Source organism: Haliaeetus leucocephalus, unplaced genomic scaffold (assembly GCF_000737465.1).
Source record: "Haliaeetus leucocephalus isolate CR32 unplaced genomic scaffold, Haliaeetus_leucocephalus-4.0 Scaffold254, whole genome shotgun sequence".
NCBI classification, from domain to species: Eukaryota; Metazoa; Chordata; class Aves; order Accipitriformes; family Accipitridae; genus Haliaeetus; species Haliaeetus leucocephalus.
The window spans coordinates 329,186-356,094 of NW_010972690.1; the positions used below are offsets into that span (position 1 = coordinate 329,186).

General features: G+C 37.1%; 1 protein-coding gene across 1 annotated transcript in view; it reads right to left on the bottom strand.

Annotated features, from left to right (window-relative positions):
• The window catches only part of CNTLN (centlein, centrosomal protein), a 197,384-nt gene that overhangs the window by 170,338 nt on the left and 137 nt on the right, over positions 1-26,909 (bottom strand). Inside the window, exon 2 of the mRNA XM_010568763.1 lies at positions 8,234-8,322. Coding sequence (XP_010567065.1) covers positions 8,234-8,322 — 89 coding nt within the window. The remainder of the gene's footprint in view (positions 1-8,233; positions 8,323-26,909) is intronic.

The following is a 26,909-nucleotide window of genomic DNA, read 5'->3' on the forward strand; positions in this document are numbered from 1 at the left end:
CGGACGCAAGGCACGTAAGTGGGTCGGGGGGGGGGGGGGGGGGGGGGGGGGGAGTGTTTGGGTTTTTTAAATTATTTTAAAGAGAGCATGGGAAGAAAGTGAATAAGACAGCCAAGAACCAAGTAAAAGAAAAAAACTGCTCTGGAGAACTGAAAAGTAGTATGCACAGCTAATTCTGGTATATTATTGGTAGTCAAGAATTTATGGAGCCCTGTGACTTTAGGACAAGGCTGCATGAAAGAGGTCTGCAGAATAAAGTCTGGGATTAGCGAGAAAAAACATACCGTTGTTAAAGCAAAAAAAAAATGTGCCTGTAAGACAGGCACACACTAGCCAATGGTTCAAAGTGCATTTCTAGGTAAATGCAGTATTTTCCCTGTTTATCCAATGCTCAAACAGTCCTTCGAATAAAACTGTCGAGGAATGAAGTTTATAAATACAGATCTATTGTCTTCATAATGAGTGGGAAAAGTTTAAAGTAAATTCAATTTATTTTGGCTTTCTGAGGTTTTCTTTCAGGCTCTCTAGATAGCACAGGCTATAGTAATGCACCAAAAAATATTTTCACCAATTATTACCCATAGCTAAAGAAAAATCCTAATTATCAGAATTTAAGCACACAATGGATGTTGTCAGAAGCCTAAAGCATAAATTGAAACCTCATATGGAACTTTACCAGCAGCTTCTCCTGATGGCATACAATGGCTTCCAATGCTTGTTACAGGACAGTTCCCTCCAATCACTCAAGGTAATATGACTGACTGGAACTTACATATCATATTTGGATCTGCTGTTGCACCTTGAACTGAGAGTTGATAAGAATTGCAGCAGTCACCACCTCTTTTTTAGAAGGCTAACATATTAAGAAAAATATTCGACCAACTTTATTAATTGAGCTGTTATGTATTTACAATACATTAAAAAAGTCCACTGGAATATGGGGGGAAAAAAATTGGGCACTGTCAAGAAGCTGATGATGATCAATGACTGAGACAAACTCCTGTTTAGCTAATTAGAACCACTGATGAGCAATAATGATGTGAGCTAAGAATATTTGCAGACTTCTTTAGGATGAAAAATGGAGTGAAGAGAGGCTGTCAATTTGTACAAGTTTTAAGCTCCAATCAGTTTTCCCATGAGTACTACCTATTTTAAATGTTTAACACAGATGTATTTAGCTACAAAGATTATCGAGATTCAGCTTCCCACAAAAATGAAGAAACTGGGAAAATAGTCTTAATCATAACCTTTTTGCTGTGTTACAATTTTTTTCCTCTGTTATGCTATACTCTACACAACAGGACAGGATAATATTTTTGAGGTTTGGCACATTTTTAATGGCTTGTCAGAAATGAAACATTAGACTATAAGGAAACATTTAACTATGAATGACATACAAAAACAGAATATGCAGTACAAAAACCTTAAGATTTAAAAAACCAGAAGTTTGTTGAAGTTTATGAAACACCATGCTTCCTAAAGTCTTCAGCAAAAGCAGTGTGGGAAAAGAAGCATCTTGTATCCTAACACAGGTCTTATCAGCCAAGTAATTAACCATTTGTCAAGAAAAAGTGATTCAGAGTTGTATATAATTATGTCATTTTTACATCAATTAAATGAAAATAATTTTAACTAATAAATTGAATTTGCTGTTTACATGTTTCATGTCCTTTCAGTTTAACAAACAGCAGGATTTAAAAAAAAAAACCACAAACAAATGTGTCTACAAATTTGGCCTTAAATAGCTAAGAAAGTTAGGTTTATACTGCAAACTTTAGGCTGTTTGGTAAAAGAACAAAGGCTATATTTTAACAGTATACCTATATAACTAAAAATAAACTGCTTCTAGAAATACTGTTGCTCTTTGAATCTAAAGGGCTGCAGAACTAGAAAGGCTACAAAATACCTGCTATGTAATTTAATTTGATTATCATCTCTCCTGGTCTTCCAACTTTTTTTACAGACAGACTTACACAAGTGCATACATTCAATGTTGGTATTAAATAGATAATGAATCGTCCATGTGCAAAGGGAAGTTGTAGAGCACAGACTGTCAATGTTACTGTAAATATGGCACCAATATTGTAATTTACTATGTACAGCCACAGCCCTGCATTTGCACAGTCACTGGTTACCAGAAACAGAGCCTATGCCCTTAATGTTCCAACTAGAAACCTTACTGTGTTTCTGTGTACCTATTAAGAGAATAAAAAATAGAGCTAAATAGTTTTCATTTAATAGAGAGTTTATTTAAACCTCAGATTCTAGATGATACTTATACTTCACGATGAATTATAATTGATGCACATTATGATTATTTTTTCTTTTAATACTTATAAGTAGTACTTTTAAAAGATTTAGACTGCATGGAGCAAAAAAGAATTGATACCATACATTCTGCACTTTTCTAAGACAGCAGTTATTTTCTATAGCAAAATTACATACGCCTATTTTTGTCTCTTTACAAAAATATTTTAAGATCTAATTAAAGAAAATTTTTAAAATTAAATTATTTCCTTAGTAAATTACTTAGAGCCAGTTCTATATTCCATGATAAGTATCAAAATGGAAAAGCATCATTACAGAAAAGTTAATTTTTCTTGTATCTCTAACTTGTTTGATTTAATTCTTTAGATGATTTATTAAGGCCTCTTACTTTAAGCAATGTACATAAAATACTAAACATATTTTTACACTAAAGTAGTAAAGAAAATAGTGACTTTTTCCCTAATAATTTTGCAAACATTTTTCATCTAAAATACACAAGTCTCTTACAGTGTTGAAAATATCAGCACTTCAGAACAGACTGCTTTAACATCTGCACATCACCAGGGTTTCCCCCCAGGATTTTTAAATGATGCCTGCCTGTGCTGAATAAAGTGCTAACTTGCACCTTGCATTTCAAACTGTGTCCTGAGCAGCCATCCAGTTGGTACAACACCAGCTGAATTCCCAGAGGCCACTGTTCAATCAGGCTTGACTGCAATTATCATGTCAATATTTTGTGCTCCGATATGCAGATATGCACACATGCAAGCTGCATAATACCTTCTTCTCCATGGAATGTTGACTTATGTTCAATGTTCTGAGAATTTTTAATGAAACAGGATATTAAACTTTCATCAACTGTAGAAAATCACAATTATTTGACCTTAGACAGAAAGGTTGTACTCTTATGCTCTATTATTCTGTCCACTTTATTAAGTGATAATAACTAGGGAGTCCACTTTACTTTAAACTCAGAATGACAAAACGGTAATGGCCTTTAAAAATGTGTTAGATCTTGTTTACTTCCTCGTTCTCCTGTCATTCTGTTTCCTGTTAATTTGCACAAGAGCAAAATATGAAGTGGTTTAAGAAAGCTTCTGCAAGGTATTTATCATCCCCTCAAAAGATGCAAGATAACAGTTTTTAATTATTTTCCAAGTAACAACAGTAATCTATGTTGTTCATTCATACACCACATTCACTTATCTTTTTACATAAAAAGTACTTGTCCTTTTCAGTACATCTGCATGTCATCAGTCAGTGAGAAATCTGTGTGAACCTGTTCGATGTTTCTTCCACAATTTGCTATTACCAGGATGCAGCAAACCACAGCGTAAGTTGCTGCAATTACCTTTCCAAAAATTCTTTGGTTATTTCTGATTGCTTGCTCTTCAGCAATGTTTTCGTCCATTTGTACACCTTTAGACAGATGTAACTCCCCAGGAAGGACAACAACAAAACTCCCTCTGAATAACTGGCACTAACATTCAGGTTGCCACTGTTTCTCAGAGTGGCCTGAAACGATAAATCCATTCTTGTTCTTTGTTAAGACTTGCAAGACACAGCACATGTGGAATTTAGGTGTGGAAAAACATTTATGTAAGGCAAGCTTGCCAAATGTAACTACCTGTAACAATACCATCTAGCATAATACAATCCCCGTTTACATCTACCAAATCTTGTATCACTGCACAGTTTGATCATTAATGGATCCTGCTACATCTCCTTTCCAGAAGGAAGGAAAGGAGTCAGCTAGAAGCCCTAGAAGAAAATTAGTCAGTTGACCCATGTCAAGATTTCACGTATTGCAAGAGAAGAGTCTTAAAGGAGAGCTCTCAAAGTCTATAAAAATATTTCAAAATCTTTGATATTCTCATCTGAATCCCAACTCTACTTGAGTTTACACATGCATTTACCTGTAAAAGGTACTTTCTGGCCCTTTCTTTTTTCAAATCATCATCATAAAAAAAAAAAAATGTTTCAAAAGGCAGTGAACTAGAAATAGCATGCTCTTTACATAATACTGAGATCAATAGTATTTAAAGTAGCTGTAAAGTATACTAACATGAGTAGTACTTTTTCCAATGGCTTGTTTGAAAATACCTGGAGGCTTTTACATATCCCCAAAGGCATTTCTCATTTGCACAGTAAAGATAATTTTTTGTTTATATCCGAATATTAAAATGGGAATATAGTTACAGTTATCCAGCAAGAACTGCAAAGACTGCTGAAAAGTAAAATATCATTCCTGTATTACAGGAATCAACAGCACAGCCATAAAAAGGTACCAGCTACATTTTTACAATTTTAGGGCAGGCGAACTTCTATTTTGGGACCATGAAAGCACTTCAAAATAGCAGACAAATAATGGAAACCTACTACTAATTCCCCTCTATGTCCCCCAAATCATACCTTCTACATTTTCCTGGCTTATTTGAGAAAAAGATACTGTAAGAAATTGCCTAATGCTACAAATATAAATTACCTGACTGTATGGCTAGTACTGTCCACTCCATTTCTAATATATATTTTTTCTTTTTTATTCATCACACATTCGTGGTGTACAAGGTTGTAAGTGAACATTTTGTCCTTTCACGTCTGCTTCTTTTTATTCCTGTACTCTCCTCAAGAAAGTCTGGCTGTTGCTTTCATCAATTTTAAGACTGAAATCCACTAGACAATATTGTTTGGTTCATTTTACATATGATCTAGGATACACATGACTATGCTTTCTTAGATTCTCTCTGCTTCCATTAGGTAGCTGGCTTCTGATCTCACGTAGTCTATAACAAAGTCTCGGTGGGCACTGAAAGTTTCTCGGTTATGGAATTTTTGGTGGAAAGAACACAGTGAAAAATGAAGCTCTGGAAACACTGATGGTATCCATGTCACAGGCAGAAACAACAAAAGGTTTAAATCGATTTCATTCTGTTTGTATCTATCTCAAAATCTCCTAGTAAGCAAGGGCAAGATGGAAAACATTATCAATTTGGATATGACTGGGTCAATGTTGTTCCTAATATAGGTGTGAAGGGAAAAAACTGTCTTAAGAAGACTCAAGCTGGTTTTTAATCAGATTTCAGTGTAAATTTTCCATTTCCAGTTCTTGTCTGATACAAACGTGTAAAATAAAGAAAACTACAAAGCAAGAAAATCACTTGTCCTGTAATTTTCTGGACAGCAGCAGTGCTTGGTGGCAGATTCCCTGGCAATCTAATCAACATATTAGAACTGAGACAAACTGACACTGTAGCAATATATATATAAAAAATTACTGCTATAAGGTAGAGAGTAAGACAAAAACTTTTCTGAAAAGATGAGAGTGTGAAGAGGTACAGTTATGAAACAGAAGCTTCTTCGGAAAAAATTATGGGAAGTTATAGCTGGAAAAGTTAGGAGAGAATATATGGAGCTGTAATTTGGTTGTACAAAAGATTCACAAGTAAAGCTAGGCTAGAAATTATTTCCAAAGCAGCAATTAGACCGTTCTCAAGCAAAAGAGATGAAGGTACATCAATTAAAGAGAAAAATACATGCTATTGCTCCATCTGTCAAATCAAAGCAACCCCAAAGTTCAAAGCCGTGATTAATAAAACTCCTATATACTGAAAGGGTTTTATCCAAGCCTATTCCAGGATTCTCTGGGGTAATGACAACACCCAAAACGATGCTGCTGAAGCAATTTCTTCTTTCTTAATTCCATAACTCTGAGAAGCACGGGAAAGGTATCATAGAGATGTATAGCCTTGAGTTCACAAGAGGTTTTCTAAAGCATTAGTGTTCTTCTGAAAGAAGAGAGGACATGAAAAACTAGACAAGCACCTTAATAGATGTTGTCACGCTTTCAGATAAGAGTACCAATCACCAGCCTCTACACAAAGTACAAAGCACACACTCAGAATATATCTTCACCTTCTTATATAATACACTATTATTATACACCAGATTTCTGTAGCAAGTCTTCTGATAGGCTGAATACTACATTAAAAGGGTTTCACAAACATGTTCTACCATTGTAAAAAAATTCAGCTCATTATCATGCTTGTGGGCATCAAGGTGTTATCTTAAGAGCCCCATGTTCATTGTATCTATCAGGATAATGCACAGACAATTATCAATTTCTGTTGTAAATAAAGTACTACGTAATTTAAAGCAAGGGATAACTACCAACCATAAAAATATTCCTAGACCTGAAGAAGGATAAACAAAGAAGACTGACTGTATCTTATATAGGCATACAGTTCAAGAACTCAAAATAATTCATTGTATTCACTGTTATTTAAATGCAAGCTTTCTAACATCTCTACGCTTCAATTTGTCCTAATATCATGATTATTTTTTAAATGCACCACAAACCAAAAATGTTAATAAGCCTGAACACCTCTGTTCCTATTTTGTTAAGTTTCATGTGAAAAAGCTAAAATTTTCTATATGTTCAGCTATCTACAGAATGTGGTTAAGGCAAAGCAATTTTTTAATGTTTTTCATATACTTGTGCTTATATACATATAATGTATGTTCATATACATTAAATACTATATTTATATATTTTAAGCAGTTCTGAGATTTTTTTTTGTTTGAAGTAGATCAATACTACCACCGCTGTCCTCATGAAAATATGACCAAATTTTATCGTAAGACAAGTCAGTAAGAATCCGCATTTCAACATAAATGAGGGATGCTGTAAATCTGTTCCTAAGTCTTCCTCACATATTAAAATTATTTCCAAAATCAAAACATGCAAGCAGTGTGAAAGTAGTACACTGCCCTAAAAGCCAAGCTACTACTCTCTGCAGGTAACTGTCCCAGTACAGAGCCAGAAGTTATTTGACATCATCGTTGGTGACCAGATGTGAACTCTCAGGTAACAGCTGTCTTAAAACAAGCTGTATGTGCTTACATCATCAATTTCTTCCCCTGGATATGAATGCTTTACAACATTAGCTCTAGTTACATGATCACACCATATTTTTGGACGAAATTTTCACTGCTTTATGCAATGCAGGACATGGGACAACACTATAGTGAATGCACTCCCAGCTAAAGAACTTAATGCTGTATTTTCAGAAGTGGAAGAACATTTACTGATCAAGTCCAGAAAGGAAAGGTGTGAACAAACAAAACTTGCCTTTCAAGATCAAAACACTGAACAGAAATCCAAAGTAGCTAGGACCCCTCCCGGCTCTGTGAAAAGCTTCCCAAGTAACACTGACTAGCCATTCAAAGAAGTTAAAATCCTTTTTTTCTTTTAAAAAATAATTCACTTTTTCATTTTAAAAGAGGGAAATCATGGCACCCTGAGAGACAGAACAGACAAATCTTTTGACGAGAACAGAATCAAGTGTTTGAATTCTGACAGTCATGTTACCAACTCATACACATCCCCCTTATCTTTGGCCTACAAAAATTCTGCACTTGTAAATAATAGCATTCTAAAACAATGAATCACATACTATGATGATTACTAATACTTATAGCAATCAGATGATAGTATGTAAGTACCATGAGGAAAACGTCATCATTAATATCCTCAGAGAAGCAATAATTAAACTGCATAGTCAATCTCTTCTGTTACTATGTCATAGCCTTTCACTTCTTTAAGAATGCAGGTAAACATAATTTATACATGTAACTGTTATCCAACCACTTATGACACCAGAAAATGTCATTTGCTGCCTCTTGCTCCTTCAACAGAAAAACAGAATAATTATAATTTCGAAACCGAATTCAACTGCAGCACAGCAATCTCAGTGAAAACACATTTTCAAGTATACATCAACTTATACCAGAAAAGAAAAGTTGCAACATATTCTAGGTACTCTTGACAAAATTTAACAATAGAATTTTTGTAACACATTTTCAAAATCCTACATAGTTCTCAACTAAAAAGATAAAGAATATGGTATCAGCAGTGGGAGGGTTGTTTCTTTTCCATTTTAGTATCATGTTAAATCTTTAAACTCACCTTTCCACAACCAAGCTGACAGCTTGAGTAAGATCTGGACTTGACATTTGAAGATGTTTCCACAGAGACCACACAAATTCTTTATCAGCCTTAGAAGCAGGAAAAAAAGACAAAAATACATTAAATGTATGCTACACCTTTTATAGACAAAAATGTTACACTGTGCATTTTCAGAAGACAATTACAAAAAACCCACCTCTATTCTAGTGAGAATTCCCTACAAGTTTCTCACTGTCCCATGAATAAAAAACCCATGGCAAACAATTCTCTTGAATAAACAAAGTTTTAACCATACAGAATTTTGAAGGAAGACAAAGACCTATAGCCAACAATAAAGGAGTACACAATGTGACATAAGGCAGCAGAAATAAACATTATTCAAAAAAGGCTGCCTTTTGCTATATCCAGTACTGGTATTTCTAGCAGCAGGACAATTTCTATTAATAAACATTGATCCTGGAATACATGCTTCAACATTAAGTTTCACCATATGCAGCTCTTAGATTTTATTTCAAAACAGACAGTAAATCAGTCTTCTAACATATGCTCAGCTAACAAGCATTATATAAAAGCTTCTGAAAAAATTCTCAAGTGAGAGCAAGAAAACAATGTTCTTTAGAAATACACTTAAGAAAGTTTGTGAAAATTAGAAGTCAGCTAAAAGCTTTTTCCAGATCTGTATTTTCTGCTACACATAAGTTATTATTTTGCACTGGTGTACTTTTATTCCAATAGAGTTTTATTACTGGAAGCACCAATATCGATGTAGTTACGTTACAAACTAAAACCATAATGTGTTAAATATACAAAAAATCTGGGGGCGGTGCGAGGAAATCAGCGTGAAGACAAGAAGAACGGTAAGAAAACATATGTACATAAACCATGGACTGGACTAAGACCAAACCTGCTAAAAGCAGCCTAACATAAAAATAGATACCAATAAGCCAAAACCATCATATTCACAGATATGTCTATTGAACAGGTAAAAATCACAGAGTGTAGCTTAGTCTACCTTTTACTAGTTTTTGAATATTAAAAAAAATAGAATTTGCATGAGGACAACATACGACCTAAAACGAAAACCAACAATATTACAGCTATTCGTTTCCCTGCTTCCTTCTTCTCCCAAGCTTCCGGAACCTAATCTACTAACATATGGCAGGTATCATTAGTCAACCAGAACCTCACTAAAATCGCTAAACAAACCATACAGTATCTCATCTCATCTCTGCACAACTCTAGCTTAATCCTGATTATCAAATGAAACAGAAGACCTGAGTTCCTATCTTTACCTCCACTGTTTGGTTTCTTCATAGGTTTCCCATTTAATTTCTTCTTTCCCTTTCTCATTTTTCATGAACAGATTGCACCTTTGGTTACAGTACTGTGAGCCCATGACTTGAAAAAGCTAAAAGCAATGGCTATCTAAGGCAAAAAACAGCTCAGCAGAACTACAGGTATGACAGGGCTCACAAGAGTAAATAAGGACCACATACTTTATGATTAGAGTACATCTCAGGAGCAGAAATAGCTTTTTCTGTTTTGCTGTTATTTTCTTTTCATTTGTTCCTGATCAGTTTTGCCTTCTAGGAAGCAAACTTGAACGTTACAAGCAATTATCAGTTCCAGCGCATGGCAATCACTCCATCTTAATGCTTCTCTTTCTTCAGAACAAGACAACAACTATCTTCAATATGAAATCAAAAGATCTCTCTAAAGCTAGCAGGCTTTTATCAAGATTTATCAGTGTACTGAGTCTAAATTATTTTATCAAGATTAATACCGCAACAGCCAAATACACTGAATTATGGATTTAATGAACTTTAACAATGATTATAGAAGAAATAGGAGAGATGGTTATACCTATTTTCTCCATGATTTATGAGGAAAGCCTCAAAGATTTTTTTTTAAAGTTCTGATATGTCTTTCTTTCAAATTTAGAAATGCCCATATTTTGAATTTTAAAATTGCATAGAGAAGTGAGACAATGCTGAACTTAAGAAAAACCTAAGAAAAATGCTGAGCAAGTAAGTGAGGGGGCTTATGATTGTTGGTTTAAAAAATATCTTCCTCTTTCAACTATTGTAATTTCTAGTTTACATTTATTTAAATCTTTAAATGCCATCAACTGCTTCAGCCAAGCAAGTTAGAGAACTTTACAGAGATTTGATGCCTTATCAAGGTATTGCTGTAAACCCAGAAAAATTCACCCGCCTACTGTAAGAATGCACACCACTATCAAATCCAACTAGCTTTCCGATAGTGTTAGAAAGTAAATAAAACAAAGGCTCTGGCCACAAGGATCTTATAATGCAAGACTATTATCAGCTTATTTAAACTGGACTACAGAAGAAAAAGTTTGTCTTTCATAAAACCAGAGAAATTTCATCTAACCACCTTTGTAGGATGTACACAACTTTTCAAGTGTTGACAGGGAGATTTTGTTTTGGGTTATTTCCAAACAAAACCAAACAATTAACAAAAAAAAAAGTCTGTAGAAAGAAATGGTGCACAAACCGTTTTTTAAAAACCCTTGAAAGGAACATCACCCTTCTCTAACCAAATTGGGTTAGCAGTAAGGACTCTTTTCAAATCTGCAAGTGACCCTGCTGCATGCAACCAAACAGTAACTAACTGGATTATGGTGCACTATGGTGCATGACTGCATTCACTTTTTGAAGATAACACCAAAACTAAGCCATACATCATACAAATAAGAACTCAAATGACTTCACATCAGTATCCAAGTCTTTATTCAGTAGAAGTGCTAAAAATAAGTTTACTTTCAGCTAGGAGTTAAGCTAAAAGACAAACAGCAAACATTATATTAATTAGGTTACACAGTTCGGACCAAGCAGATGACTAGCACCTCTTTAAAAAAAACCAAAAAAGTACAATGTCGTATTGTGTGCTATCACCTTCTGCCACTTAATATACTGGATTTCTATGTATCTAGTCCGGAAGACTATAAAAAAGTGTGCACTTTTTTTCATGTGCTCTGAAAAAAGCCACCATCTCCTGAAAATGCTTTACCATGTGTGTACATGGTGAACCAGGCATGACCTACTGCTTCTTCTCAGGCAGAAACAGAATGGAAAATAAAAATGTTTTTCAGATTTGGAAAAAACACTGCAGGCTTCCAAAAAGCATTAGGATCTATACAGAACACGGATTCAGAGCATTTTTAACATCTAAAAATATCTTGTATTTATGCTGGGAGCCCAGCAAAGAAAAAACACAAAGCCAAACAAAAACTCACTAAAGAATAGCAAGGGAAATGTGACTGCAATTATTTAGAAGGACATTAAGTAGTGCTTACACTCTAAATGACACCACTTTGAGTATAAAGAAATCATGAATAATAATGGAGGACTAAACCACTATATATAATAAACTATGTCCAACTCTAATTTTAAAATAATTTTAATTCAAATCTTTCAGTTAATCAGCAATACAGAGAGCAGAACTGAACTGATAACAGTGCTTGAATATTTTTATATCTTTAATACACAATTCGCTGTGTATTTTTAAACTACTTAAAATCACTAATAAATTGGTCTGAGGGCCATGAAGTCATTACAGCACACAGAAGTCCAAATATAACAAAGTACCAACAGAATTCCACCTGCAAACGCTCAAAAATCTTAAATCAAAGTTTTGGATGCTGATTTATGAGCTCACGAGCTTTGTTCTGTTCAGTTTTCTTTGCCTGTTTAAAGATTTGGATTTGCTTACCATCACGCTTCCTTAGCTTTTCCCCTTACTGTCATGTATACAAGACCACAGAAGTAGCTGTTGGGTCTTCTGCTTATTCATTTATTTATTTATTTATTAGAAGAGCTGAGTCATTTGGGCTTCTGCATGACTCCAAGATGCACTATCAAATATCACAAGACTCACTGCAAGCAGCAGTGGCTGCCTATTGTCCCTACTCTGCAGGTTCCTACATACTCCAGGTCCCAGCTGGGGAACAGCACAAGGCATCACAGGAAGACAGAATAGTGCACAACTTTGATACACCTGCTTGTAAGCACAGCATTTCTCCATTACAAAAAAATAACAAAAAGGGAGAACTACAATAACATACACTGAATTGTTCCCAATGAACAAATATGTACAACAAGAGGGAAATATTGACATCCCTTCCATGATTTTTGCTGAGTACCTATGAGAGACTGGACAGAGTTAATGCCTCAAACACCCATTGTGATGGAGACCAGGGCCTGGGTTTTGCGGTTGAGGGAAGGAATGGAAGTTGCTTGCAAGGCCACATAGCAACACCACATGTGAGGGACTGAAACAGTTAATGTCTCACACATTGTGGTGGGGCAAGTTCTGCATAACAACAAACCAAACCACAGGTTAGGTGTGCAGTTCATGGGCAGCTCACTGTGTTTGGCCAAATGTCAAACAACGGTCATACCTGCAGGGAGGGAGAAGGTACTCCCCAAATGACTCCCAAGCCCACCGACCCATTTCCCAAAGGTTATGGAAGCACAAACAGCACATGACACCTAATTAGCCTAATGAGTTCAAGTGCCCACCTGAAGGAGGGACAAAGAGATGATAAAAGGAAACAAACTGAAGCCCCACATGCGGGCACCCTCCGGAACTGGACTCTTAGGCTGGCTGGACCAACACTGGTGAAATCTTTCTTCTCTCTCTCTCTTTTTTCTTCGCATAACCCCTACTCTTCGTCCCTTTAGACACAGTCTCTCTGTCTTTCTCTCTCTTTTTTTCTGTAATCCCTACACCTCATCCCTTTAGACATAAACCATTGTACCAAGTCTGGGACTAGGAATGGATCCAGCCGCCCCGGGGCTCCTCTCTGAGGAGGAGTCTAGAAAGCAAGGGGGTCTGCTCTGAACGTCGTGACCCAACGGGAGAGATCTCCTTATTGTCTTACCTGAAGTGATATATATGGTTACCACGTGTTACATGGTTTACTGACGCAGTTTCATGACAATTCTTGTTGTAAGAAACTCCGCCACCTGCCGTTACACCTTCCAAGTTCAGGTTCCTTCTCCCATAAATAAAACGTTCAAATGATCATTTGGTGTTGCTTCACCTTAATCTAGCCCAAAGGAATTCAGAATTCAGCACAACCCCTCCCTGGTCTGTCCAGCACAGGTTGTGACAGCATCCAGCATGTACTGAGTTTCTGGCAATCTAGTTTCTACATAAACTTTGCCAAGCCTCCCAGAAATTGACCTTTTGATAATACATAAAATACAAAGTTTCAATTAACATTAAGTTGTCTTCCCCATGAGAAGACAGACACTAAGGTACAAACGACCTCTTAATTGAATAAACAGTTCAGATAAACCTCAAAGCACCTACAACTATTTCACAGACAGACTACTTTCCAAGGAAGAGTAAAATCAACTCCAAGTTGTATGCATGTCAGTGAAATTGCCACCCCTTACATAAGTAAGTTCTGCAACATTTCTGTCTTCTGTTGAAGGAACGGTAGATGAATCAGGAATGAAAAAGCCAACCTAACTTAAAAATAAAAAAGCTTGCTTGCAGTAAGGAATATTGAATGTGAACAGTGTGCACTAAATAAATGTCAAAGAAACAGCTAAACAGAACAGGCTAAGTGGTGTCCATTAAAAAAAAAAAAAAAAAAAAAAAAAAAAAAAAACAAACAAAAACCTTCCTAAGTCATCTGGAAATAAGTGAAAAATCACTGGAATTTCCAGAACTGCAAAACAACACCATTTCAATAAATGCTGTTTATTTTTGATGATGGCAGGAACTGCTATTTAAAGCTACTACTGCAACCTACGAATGAGCGCACACAGAACTATAAAGCTGTGCTGTCATTACATCGAGAGACATTCTAATCTAAATCAACAAATGCCTCTCACTACATATTTGTACTTCTGTAAATGCACACAAAATAAAGCAGCGTCCTGCCCTAGCGGACCTCTGCCAGAAGAATAAGGACACAAATACATCTTCAAATACCTGTTACCAGTAAAAAAATAAAATTACATCTTCAGTTAAAAATCTGTGAACTTAATTACATAAAAAGAAAGTTTACAAGGAAATGTAGAAAATTTCTCATTATGACAGTAAAACAGTAAAACGTCAATGAATGGTAAGTTGCCATAAAATGTGACTTTCTTCACTTTAACACACCCAACATTTTAATAGCTAAAACTGTTTAATTTAAATCTACCAGTAATTAAGCATTTTGTATAACAGAATGAGTATTAGCCAGAAATTATAACAGTTTTAAAATAAAAAGAAGTTTAACAGCCTTTTTAAGGTCTTGGCACTATTAGTGGACTTGGTAAGGCTGTTCCCTGAAAGGTCTTGGGAGCCAAACAATTTCTTCTGAAAAAAACGTTGCTTAGACTGTCTGAAGTTGGCACAGAAAACACTGCAGCTGTCAAGGCCTAGGATGTATCAATCTTCAGCATACCCAAGGAACATTCAGCCTACTCAAGTGTACATTAACAGCTCAAGAGATCAGCAAGAATGTACCTTGAACAGCTGAGAACTTAAATACACAAGGCAGAATACAGAAAGTTAGCAAAAATTACTCATTAAAACTAAGATTATTCACAACACATCTAATGACAGATAAAGACGCTCACCCTGCGATCAAGTCTGCACTCCAGAACTGAAGAATTATGAAAGAAAAAACAGACCACACGGCATATCCCCCCAAAAGTGGGATTTTCCCTCAGCCTACAGTGAAAGCAATTGTAGTTCATTATCCTACTGAAAGACATACAGAAATGAGGAGTACCTTAGCTCTTGAACATGTTCTTTGCAAAGCAAACTATTTTCCTTACTGATTTTTAACAGCAGCAAGCTCAGAAGCAGGGACAAACATAAGATGAGCCACTGATAAAGGTTATATAACATGACTAGCTACAGCAAAAGTATTTGCTTGCCAGCAAAGTCGTGAATTTATTAAACATTAGTGTAAGTCACAAAACTAATCCCTCTGGCTTATACGCAGGGGAAGACAAATATTCGTATTTAAATTAAAACAATTTACTTTCCTTTGGAAGAGAAATCCAAGCATAAATACTGGTCTGGACATTTGACATCAAAATTATGTAAAAGTGTATCAATATTGCATAGTTATTTGTCTAATAGAAACTTAAAAGTGACCTAAACACTGATTTAGAAACTTAAAAGTGACCTAAACATAGAATGTTTTGAGTATTTTTAAACTGCTTTATCAAGGATAATTAGCTGGCATTTTTTTAAAGTAATGACTCTGAACTGCTACAGGAAAAGCTTTTAAATTAGCAGTGAGAAGAGTACCAAAAGCATAAGCAGTATCTCTCTTTTTTTGCTCACAGGAACTATACATTCATGACAGTTTGGGTAGTAAATTTACAGGTGGGTTTAATTTTTGTTTACATGTCTATCATGCACTGTTGAGAACAAGCATAAACTGAAAAACCTGTTCCTTTAGTGTAAATTCATACATCAAGTGTCTGTTACCTGCAGTTTGAAATCAGTACTCTTTTTTGATGTTCCACTGTATCTCAAAGCATGTTAACTATTAGTAGCGTTCATATCATACCTTAAATTTTTATAGCATTACAAATTATTATTTACTAATTAGGAAGATACCATCTTCTGAAATCTGGAAGAGAACACCCCCAGAACAGAAAAACAAAATCCAAACAACCAACATCTTCCCTGCCCACTCCCCTCCACACCTCCTGATATTTGCTAGAAAAGTACAGGACACAAACTCTTGATTTTAGTTTTTTAATCAGTAGATACCCCCAAAAGGGAAAATTAAACAGTTGGGAGGACAGAGGGAGCTATTGGTTTACTGTTAATTTCTAGTAAGAACTCTATAATAATCAGATACCGACAATTTTCTGTATTACAAAGCATTTCAATACAAAGTGAAATACACATGACTGTCAGGCTGGAAGAATTTGTACAGAAATGCAAAATACTTCATGGAATGGAGAAGAAAATAAAAAGCATGAAATAACATGGCTGATATAAGCACTGAAACATCTGCAAGAAAACTGTTAATATGGATTGTTTTGGACTCCCGTAATATCTAGTATACTTCTGACTAAAGAGCTCAAGCCTTTAATCAAGCTGTCGTATATGCTTTATATGCAAGTGACAGGCTTGCTTCTTGACGTCGCACAAGACTTTTAAACTTACACTGTTGTATGCTGCCAGCGCAGACTCTCTTGATCCTGCTGTGCCAGTGTTTCTTTGTGATTTCCAGTCACGTATCATATTCCTAAATAAGAGGTATTCCCTCTACAACCCATCCAGTCCTGCCAAGTGGCCACAGTACAGAATACTACACTTTACAGAAACTCTCTGAGGTGCTACATTTTTCAACAACCTAAAAAGTCACTAGGAGGGAAGACTGATCAGTACGTCACAAGAAAACTTAGTGCCTTATACACACCAGGCTCTAAAGATAACATTAGGTTATTTTCAAGTTCACAAAAGTCACTCACATACAGAATACGCTGTTACATCTAATTGCCAGGCAGAGATTTGTAAGAAGGCTGTATGTGACCCAACCAGATTGATAGCTTCAAAATAGATGCCATCAGCAAACAAGTTTACCTTCCCCACTTCCTTCCTAATTCCTTAATGTTGCAGTATAAGGGGTATGCAACCGACATGTAATTGCATGATACTAGAAAAATAGTTTAACATATCTTCCAGCCCTAACTTTCTATTTAAAGAATTTCCTGTTATCTTGTCTCTGTTGGTAGTTTTGGCAAGATACCTTTGAAACAAAAATGGAAAGAGAAAGTATACTGCTTTACTTACACATAAATGTAGAATATAAAAAATTGTGTGTAGATATATATAAACACACATGCCCCCAGCCAAGAGATTGCATCCTCACTCAGAACTCTGTTGAAAGCAAACAGGCACCATAAAAATGATATAAAGTTATCATGTTAGAATGTTGCTGCAGTAATAGTGGTCTAAGCAAAAATACTACACGACTTACACTAAAAGATGCTGTCATTACACATGATTTCATGAACGGACTCTCAGATTAGTCCGTCAGTGTGACAATGCACTTAACTGAATGTTATTACATGTTCTTAATTGACATAAATAACTGACTCATTGTGGCATCAATGGACAAGAAATACAAGATATTTCCTGGCCCGTCATGACATAAGTCAATGAATTAACATCACAGAAGTCAGATCAGTACCATCACAGGAAGACAGGACAGAAATAAACATGTTAAATGGTAGAGAGAAGTTATCAGATAGACACTGATCTATGAAATGCCATGCCACCCTGACTGAATATCTAGAAGTAAATTACTTCCTTTGCTCTTTGGTGAATGCACAGTCAGGACGCTCTGCAAGCCTTCATTCACTGGTACAGCTGTTACACCAACAATTGCTTTTTTCTGAGTACTCAACATTGAAAACTTAACACTTGGTTGATGTAAGAACTGTTTTCAAAGAGGAGAGGATAGGAGAAAGCAACTGGTTCAGTTCCAGAGGTAAGGGTTTGCTTTAATCCCTTTATAGATCAAGCATAGGATAACTCATCTGTGAGCTTTCATTTCAAGATATAAATACCTGAACTACTTCAATTAAAACTAACCATAGTCATTGAAGTAATTTGGATGGAAGATGCAGAGAATGGAATAGAACATGAATTTTCTAGGTCACATAACTGCTTTCTGGAAGTGCTACAATTCTGAGAGTTATTTTAAGACTTCAATCACTTATTTGAGAGCACAGGACAGTCTAGAAGTTTCAGCAGTGGCCTCATAGCTTTTGTTTAAATATAATGCTCTGGATTAATATAATCATAATGCATTTGTGATTTTCAATGCATTCAAGAACACAGGAATGCAGAAGTAGTTTTATTTTACAGGCAATATAACCATACACATACATTTGGGTATATTCACTCCGAACTACCATGACTAATTATTATGGGTTTGTGTGGCGCGATTTTTTTGGTAGTGGGGGAGGGGACCATAGGGGTAGCACCTGTGAGAAGCTGCTAGAAGCTTCCCTGGCTCCAAGTCAGACCTGCCTCTGGCCAAGGCCGAGCCCATCAGTGACAGTGGTAGAGCCTCTGGGAGAACAGATTTAAGAACGGGAACCAGTAGTGGGGGAGGAGATGAGAATGTGAGAGGAACCCCTCTGCAGACACCGAGGTCAATGCAGAAGGAGGGGAGGAGGTGCACTAGAGGAGGGGATGCCCCTGCAGCCCATGGTGAGACGGCAGGCTGTCCCCCCCCAGCCCGTGGACGGGAGCCGGGGAGCGGAGGCCCCCAAAGACGGCTGTGTCTCCATGGGAAAGCCCATGCTGGAGTGGTGCGTGGCTGAAGATCAGCCTATGGAAAGGACCCACGCCAGGGAAGTTTGTGGAGGAACTGCAGCCCACAGAAAGGACTCACGTTGGAGAAGCTGGTGGAGGACTGTGTCACGTGGGAGGGACCCCACGGTGGAGCAGGGGACGAGTGAGGAGTCCTCCCCGAGGAGGAAGGAGCAGCAGAGACAAGGTGTGATGAACTGACCCCAGCCCCCATTCCCCATCCCCCTGCGCTGCTGCAGGGGAGGAGGGAGAGAGAACCGGGAGCGGAGTTGAGCCAGGAAGGAGGGAGGGGTGGGGGAAGATGTTTCAAGTTTGGATTTACTTCTCATTATCCTTGTTTTGACTTGATTTGTAGTAAATTAAATGGGTTTTGTTTCTTCCCCACGTTGAGCCTGTCTTTTGCCCATGACTAAGAGGGGAGCGATCCCTCCCAGTCCTTATCTCAACCCACAAGCCTGCCTTTATAATTTTCTTCTCATCCCACCGTGGCTGGAGGCGGAGAGTGAACAAGCGGCTGCATGGTGCTTTGTTACCAGCTGGGCTGAAATCACAACACTAATGAAGTGGAATTTGGGTCCATCAGGTCAACTCTGCCTGAAATGACTTTGTAGTACTTTCCAAATCCTGTGAGATTGTGGACAAATAGGAGAATATTTGCATACCTTTTAAGTCATGAGCTAAACAGTACCTGAAATAGTTGAAACAGTGCATGCATAATAACAAGGACAAGATTATCTTAAGTCATTCTCTAAGAACAGCATACCTCCTCCTGAACCAAAATACAGTTTGATGGGAAAACCAGGCCTGCTACAGCTTCTCCAGGCTGAACCTGTAACTACATGGTAAACACAGACATCTCGGCGTGTTCTAGAGGCATCCTCAGTGCAGTTGGAAATGTTACAAGAGCCTACTTCTCTGCATGTAAAACTCAAATTCCTTTCCTGAGAAACAGCAATATTTTGTTGTTCCCATAAAAGATACCTTTCCACTCATGCCGATCTCATGGCAGTCAGAGAAAGTTGCCAGTGACTGGAAGAAAGGGAATATCGCACCCTTTTTAAAAAAGAGGAGGACCCTGAGGACTACTGACCAGTCAGCATCACCGCAGTGCCCAGTAAAATCATGGAACAGATCCTCTCGGAAGCTGTATCAAGGCATCTAAGGATAACAAGGAGGTGATTAGAGAAAGACAACATGGCTTCAACAAGGGCAAATTGTGCTTCACTAATCCAATGGCCTTACACAATGGAGTGATTGCATCAGTGGACAAGTGAAGAGCTACGGATGTCATCTACTCAGATTCTGTAAAGCCTTTGATACAGTCCCCCACAACATTCTTGCCACTTCATTGGAGAGATATGGGTTTGATGTATGGACTGTTAGATGCATAAGGAATTGGGCGGATGACCCCATCCAGAGAGTTACAGTTAATGGCTCAATGTCCAAATCCAGTAACGAGTGACATCCCTCCAGGGTCCAGGCTGGGACCTGATCTACTGAAAGACATCCCTGTGCACAGCAAGGGGGTTGGACTAGATGATCTTTGAAGGTCCCTTCCAACCCAAACTGTTCTACGACTATGATCTCTATACCAAATTTCAGATTCCCACTCACGTGCTGGGGGCAATTTGAAATATTTGCACACAGACGTACTGTGAATAGGTAACTACTTTATTAAATACAAAAATACTTTCTTTTTTTTTTTTAAGTCTCACTCTCAGTTCATCTTCAGTTTTACTCAAATATTCCAAACAAGTGTTTTTCAGAAGGAAAGACCAGGTATGCAAAAATTCACTCTGGTTAGCTAAAATTTGTCAAAAGTAAAACAAGCAAAAGAAAACAAAGAACCTTAGCTATTTAAGAACACTACTTCTGCCTATAATACATAAAGACTAAGGCCTGTATTAACAACACCTGTTACTAACCAGACTCATGTGATTTAGGCTCCTTACAGCAAAATATAAAAGTATAAAATAACAAGAAAAGCACCCAAAGCACTAAACAGCTGGCATCCCTTGGCACGAATAAATATGTGGTCTTGGCTTAATCACTAATAAAAGAAATTAGTATTAAACAAATGGGAGCATTAAACACTTTGCCCCATTTTGAAATAACAGTATGGATATCAACAATTCATCCAAAAGAAATAATAATACACTCAAATTCTCATACTGGTCATTCGCAAACATGTAAATTTTGGTCACAAAGTCAGAAGAATAAGAACGAAGTCAACATAAAAACACATTGCTAAGGAAGAACCATGGCTTTTTAAATCTAATATTAGTTTCAATTCTCAGCTATTGATTTAAAAACTTTTCTAATAAATACAATCAACAGGCATCTCAAATAGTTATTTATGTATCATGAAACTGCAATGTTTTGTTATTTAATATCTTTTCATATTTAACTTGTAAATAAAGGGGGGGGTAAAACTACTTATAAATCAATGTTATAATGACTACATTAGATTTTTCAACGGGTGAATGGGTGTCCTGGATATTAAATTGGTTCAGAATGAAAGAATACATCTGTTCTTCCAGCTAACAAAATACTTTTCATAATAAGAGTTTGTTATAGCAGTCCTATCTGTTATCAGTGCTAGTGATACCAAATAAAATATTTTACATCCCTCCATGGCCCATGAAGTGATCAAAACAATACAATTCAGCTGCCCACAAAGTACTGCTCTTTTTCTGCAAACACAGTATAAAATAAGACATGGAGACCAGAACAGGTCTATGCACAGCTTTCACAGCAAGCAGGAAACATAAAACATGAAACAAAGCCAGCATCAGCTGAAGACCTTGCCATTCCACTTTCCACAAAGTAACAGCCTACCTTCCTCGTTCCTCTTCTACCCAAAAACACTTACAGATACACACAGTCCATTCTTACAGACTTCTCTCCAATCCCCGACAATGAAGAAAAGCAACAGTAACAGCAGCTACAGAAGATCTCTTTTGACAGAAACTGTCAAATTCTACCAGCAAATGTGCTGCAGCAGAACACTTACAGGCAGATTACTGATCAGTTCCTAACTTTTTGAATAATGGAGAATTTTCTATTTTTTTGATCTATAACCTGCATTTGTAAATTGAAAACCACAAAAGCAGCAGTATGGTTTGTCTGACTAAACGTTATGGTCTGCAGATTACTGGCAGCTGACGACAGACTGTACCTTCTGAGTCAGGGGCATAAAGTGTGCAGATAAAACTGTACCATGCAATGGTGTACTCTTGAGAGACCTGTTACTTAGTCACAGCTGTATACACCTATAAATTCCTAACATAGCAAAGGAGTAGGCATTATAACCATCATTGACAGGAAAAGCACATAAGATAACACTAAGAAGAGCTCCCTAAAAACCAGTATATATAATTGCAGGGAAAAAAAGACAGAGTACTCTTAGTTTTTGCAGAACCACAAAGTTAGAAAAGAAGTCCTCAATTAGGAAAATAGCACCTTATTTTAGCAGCAAGAGATGCCATGTTACCTTTGAAATCAAAGCTGCAATGAATAAAATGAAGACTGCTATGTTTTTTTAAACTAATAATGGGTAAATTGTTAAGACACTTGTTTGAACCCAAAACAGCACTTGCAGCAAATAAAGAGATCCTAGGCTGGAAAACATGAAATGAAACTAATCAAACCAAAGTCCTTTTGTGAATATCACCAATAGCATAAGCAAAAACAGAGGACATGCTTGCTTCTTCTAACCCTCTGTATTTCCAGCAACATAACATGCTCAACTGGATGTGGAAAACCCAGTCTCAAATCACGCTGTCTTGTTTGAAGTCAGGATTTGATGAAGTTTCCCACCACAGGATATTTTAAAGAACCTTTCCTATCTTTTTAGTTACAGAAGAGGGGGCATGAAAGCATCCGTAGTTCAGCAGTTAAGAGACTGAGAGCTAGGACACCAAATATGTATGTTCTCCTTTAGGAATGCACATTATTTTGCACCAAATGAAGTATCTTCCACAAAAAAAGGACTGCAAGAAACCAACCACAGAATATGCTATAAATCAATTCTTAAAATACAGAGTCACCACGTGATTTAAAGAAATGCACAAGATTAAAGAGAAAACATATGAAAGCTAAACACTCTTAGCCCAGAAACTCCACTCAGAATGAGCTTCCAGAGATACAGCAAATCATTCCCCTTACCAAAAAAAAACCAAACAAACCACTCTGATTTCTTTTACCAGAGTAACTGTGCTTGCAAGAACAGCACCTCCATCTGCCCTCCAAAAAATATAGAATCACAGGAGAAAACAAGATGGGGGTGAAACACATGCCACATCTCTTGAACACCATGCGCAGCCAAAAACTCTAGGGATTAGTGAGAATATAAGTGTTGAAGATTCTCCATGGAAGGGTCTTGAGACATTAAGGTGGTAGTCAGTAGTATAAAACCTTAAAATATGCAGCAGTTAAAGCAAGTAACAAAGACCAGATACGTGAGTGTCATAACTGGTCCATATATGACCAGTGTCATAACTTACTGTTTCACCTTTGCCTTTCCACTGCCCCCCAACAATGTCAAGCCAGTCACAAAAATGGAACAAGGTCCCAAAGGAAACAAAAAAATCAGAAAAAAAACCAAACACGTTTCCTTTGCAGTTTTCTTCAGGAAAATTACTCAATTACTCAAGCAATACTCAAGTAAAATTAGGAGAGGAGAAGCACTGAAATTTGAAGTCATTTATTAAATGATTATCAACATAATTATACAATTCTCTACTGCAGACACAATAATTTCACCAAAACAGCATAATACAGAGGCAAACATGCTTCAGATTTTTTTTTTTTTTTTTACTTTCTCAGCTTTATACAAGTCTCCTCAGTAGAAAATTTGGGAGATTTGGACTACTTTCGTGATTTGGCTTTCTCATTTTTGCAAATTTCATCACAGAATTACAAGACGTCAGTTTTCGCAGAGTGACTGCAACAAAATTGTTGTGCTTTTAACAGGCCCTCCAAGATCTCCCTTATTATGACTGAAGCTCCCTCAATGTTTTTAGGAATACTAAAGAAAATATCAAATACTGCAAACGTAAGCTGCCAAGGTCAAGATTTACCAACAGAATCTTAGTTTCAGAAAAGAGGAAAAAAAAAGGGAATCTTCAAAATATCGTATTTGGCTCTGTAGGCACTCTTACCTGGTGGCAAGTGTTACCTTAAAAGACAAAATAAACACTAAGAAGAAAAAGAACCTCTGTTTGAACACAAAGGCCACCATCCCAGATAGAAAAAGGGTCAGCTACTCCAAGATCCTGTTGCAGAAAAGAGACAAAAACCAAAAGCAGATGGCTGGAATACCTGTGGTTAGAGCAAAGCTAGCATGCACAATAGTTCCACTAAGAATCAGGAGCTTCATTAGCCAGAGAAGGCTTCTGTATATTCAGCCAGTGGACTCCATATCACCAATGGATTCCAATTCCCAGTGGAGAGACTTTGTTTTGGAAGTGCAGTTTATATGACAGTGAATGTAATAGTCCCAAGGAGGTGTGGAGAAGTAGGAAAAAAACATGGCATATTTTATTCTGGCGATAAGTAACTGTTGGACAGATACATCCCTGTTTCTATAACCTTGTTTAGTGTTCCCTAGAACCAATTAAAACTTTCAGCCTCAATCATTTGATAAATGGGATTTTTTTTTCCCTTTGGAAAAAAAATATCCAAAAGGCTAATACCTAAACAAATACTTAAGGCTAGTCCTTTAGTTCGGGTACACTGTTAGCTGGGAAGTCTGTTTTGCAAGTGCAGTTTATGTCACTGTGATTGCAATACACAGAAGAAAAAAAAAGAAAAAAAACTTAGGCAATTTTATCTAGTTGCTGCATTAAAAGCTAATACCCTCTCACTGATGTCTTTTTTAAAGACATTTACACAACATTTCTATCCAAAATGCCTGCTAAGGTAGTCTCCAAAAGAGATAACCTTACTCAACAGAATAGAACAGAAGACAAGGAAAATCTTAATAGAAGCTGAAACACTTTTACTGTGAGGGTCTTCACACACTGGCATAGGTTGCCTTGAGGGGTTGCCGTCTTCAGCTGTGGAAATACTCAAAACCTGACTGGACGCCGTCCTGGGCAATCTGCTCTAGGGTGGGGTGGAACAGATGCTCTCAAGAGGTCCCTTCCAACTTAAAAGTTTCACGATTCTGATTAACAAGACCAACAAATGTTAGGTGACAACTTAAGACAAGAACCAAAGATCTTACATCCAAATGAAACTAAGGAAGTCACAGAAGATGAAATATAGTTCCACTAAAATAATTAGTTGGTCAGTAGAAACTTTGTATTTCAACCATGAAGAAATTAGAAAAGCACAGCATTAAAATTGCCCATATATACTTATGTTTTCAAATGGCTTGTCTTTGCACAAAGTTTTCCTATCAAATATGAATTTAAGATGGATTAGCCATCCCTGAATAATCTTATCAGTTGACTTTTAAATGAGCTGAAGAATCTTAGTGACACCTATTTTAGTTCCCATCCACATTCAGAGTAACTTCACAAAACTTAAAAAAGGGCAATTATTTTAGCTAAAACCTATACTGGAAAAGCTGCATAATTGACTAGGTTATCACCTCTTTTACTCATTAAAATCTGGTTTCCCCCTTCTTTACATAACATACACATGCTTCAACATGTCTGTCTACATTTATTGATGGATTATTAAAATTGTAAAGCTTGCAGATGTCTGCACTGCAGTGCTTTCAGAGAAGAACCTCTGCTTATAGATTACTGCTTCACTTTCCTTTTTATTTTAATAACCTGAAACAAATCCTGAAGACACGCATCCCCTGTTGTTGGAAGGATGTATGTATTGGATTCTACCTAGAGCTGGAGAGATTACTGCAGAACATTGAGTTCTGTTTTCAAATACAGGAACTACTTTCATGTTCTTTTTCACTTGCTTACCTCCCAGAAAACTATCTGATCTGATACAAGACAAAGATACAAGAATGGCAAGGTAATATGCATAAGACTTAAAAGATATATATTTTAAAATATTTTTCATTGCTGACTTCAAAATGATTGGAATGGGCTCATCACAGAGCAAGTAGAAATGCACATGTAATTGAATGAATCTAAAGGGGAAATCAGATACTTGACTACAATTTGTGTACATCAAGTTACATTATCAAAGTGATTAGAAATTCAGATTTGTACTGTTTACTTCAAAGTTTCTATTATTTATAATGCTCTTCAAAAATATTTTATGCTACTAGGTTTTAGTAATATATAATTTATGTTCAACTAGCAAATGAGTAGGGCACAAGGCCTTCCTTCTGCCTCCACCAAATTTTGTCTAATACTGCACATCTGCTTACCAAGAAGAGGAAACTAACTAAATTATCATTATAAACAGTTTTCTAAACTTCTCCCACGAGACAATTAAGTTATGCCCAAACCATTCATTGTTCAGTATTTCTAAACAGGATTTTTATTGACAGCTCCCTCTCCTCATACTTCTCTTATGCAACAGGTTATTGCAAGAAGTCTGGATTCTACCCACAGCCGAAATCCAGTGCCAGCTGCCAGGTGTACCAATGCTGCTTGAAGCAACAAACTGCTACTAACACACACGGAAGCTATTTGCTCTTCACAGATACGACTACATCAGCCCAGGCCTTTGTGGATTTAACCAGACCACGTCCCAGAAGAAAACACTGTTTTGGCTACCAGGAAGCAAGCAACCACAGCATTAGATGTCACCTTCCTCTCTGCTGTATCCTTTAGGTGTAATACACTTGTCTGGCAGAGAATTAGCGTACATTTCCATGACAAGACCTCGTATTACCAGCATTTTGTTATTTTCATGAAGTGTGCCTTCACTCATATGTTTATGGACCAAATATAAGCGATGAACGACCAATTGGAAAAATGAGGGAAGTGTACCTGTGAAGGGAGGTCACAGGGAGACAGTCTGGGGCAACTTTTGGAAGTACGACCTTAATAAAGCCCTCCTTCCCAGGAACAGCTTGGGTATACTTAATCCTGTTGCAAGGTAGGGGGAGAGATCAAATGACTTCTAAAGGTTCCTTCAAGAGCTACAGGTCTATAAAACCCCTCCATCTGTTCATTTTTTCCGGGAGTTGCACAAGGCAGCACCTCGATACTCTTCACATTACACATCAAGCAAATAAACGGTGGCTTGGAGCGGCGGGGGCCAGGGAGGGGAGAAAGAAGACTCTTTTTTAGGCCAAGTGCTTGCTTTTAAGCCACAGTACGAGCCCGGGGCCGGTTTGACTCACCTCGCGGCGCTGAACGCCGGCCCGCACGGGGCTCCCGCTTCCACAGCGGCTGCGGGGCCGCCATGCCGGGCCTGGGGACCGCCGCCG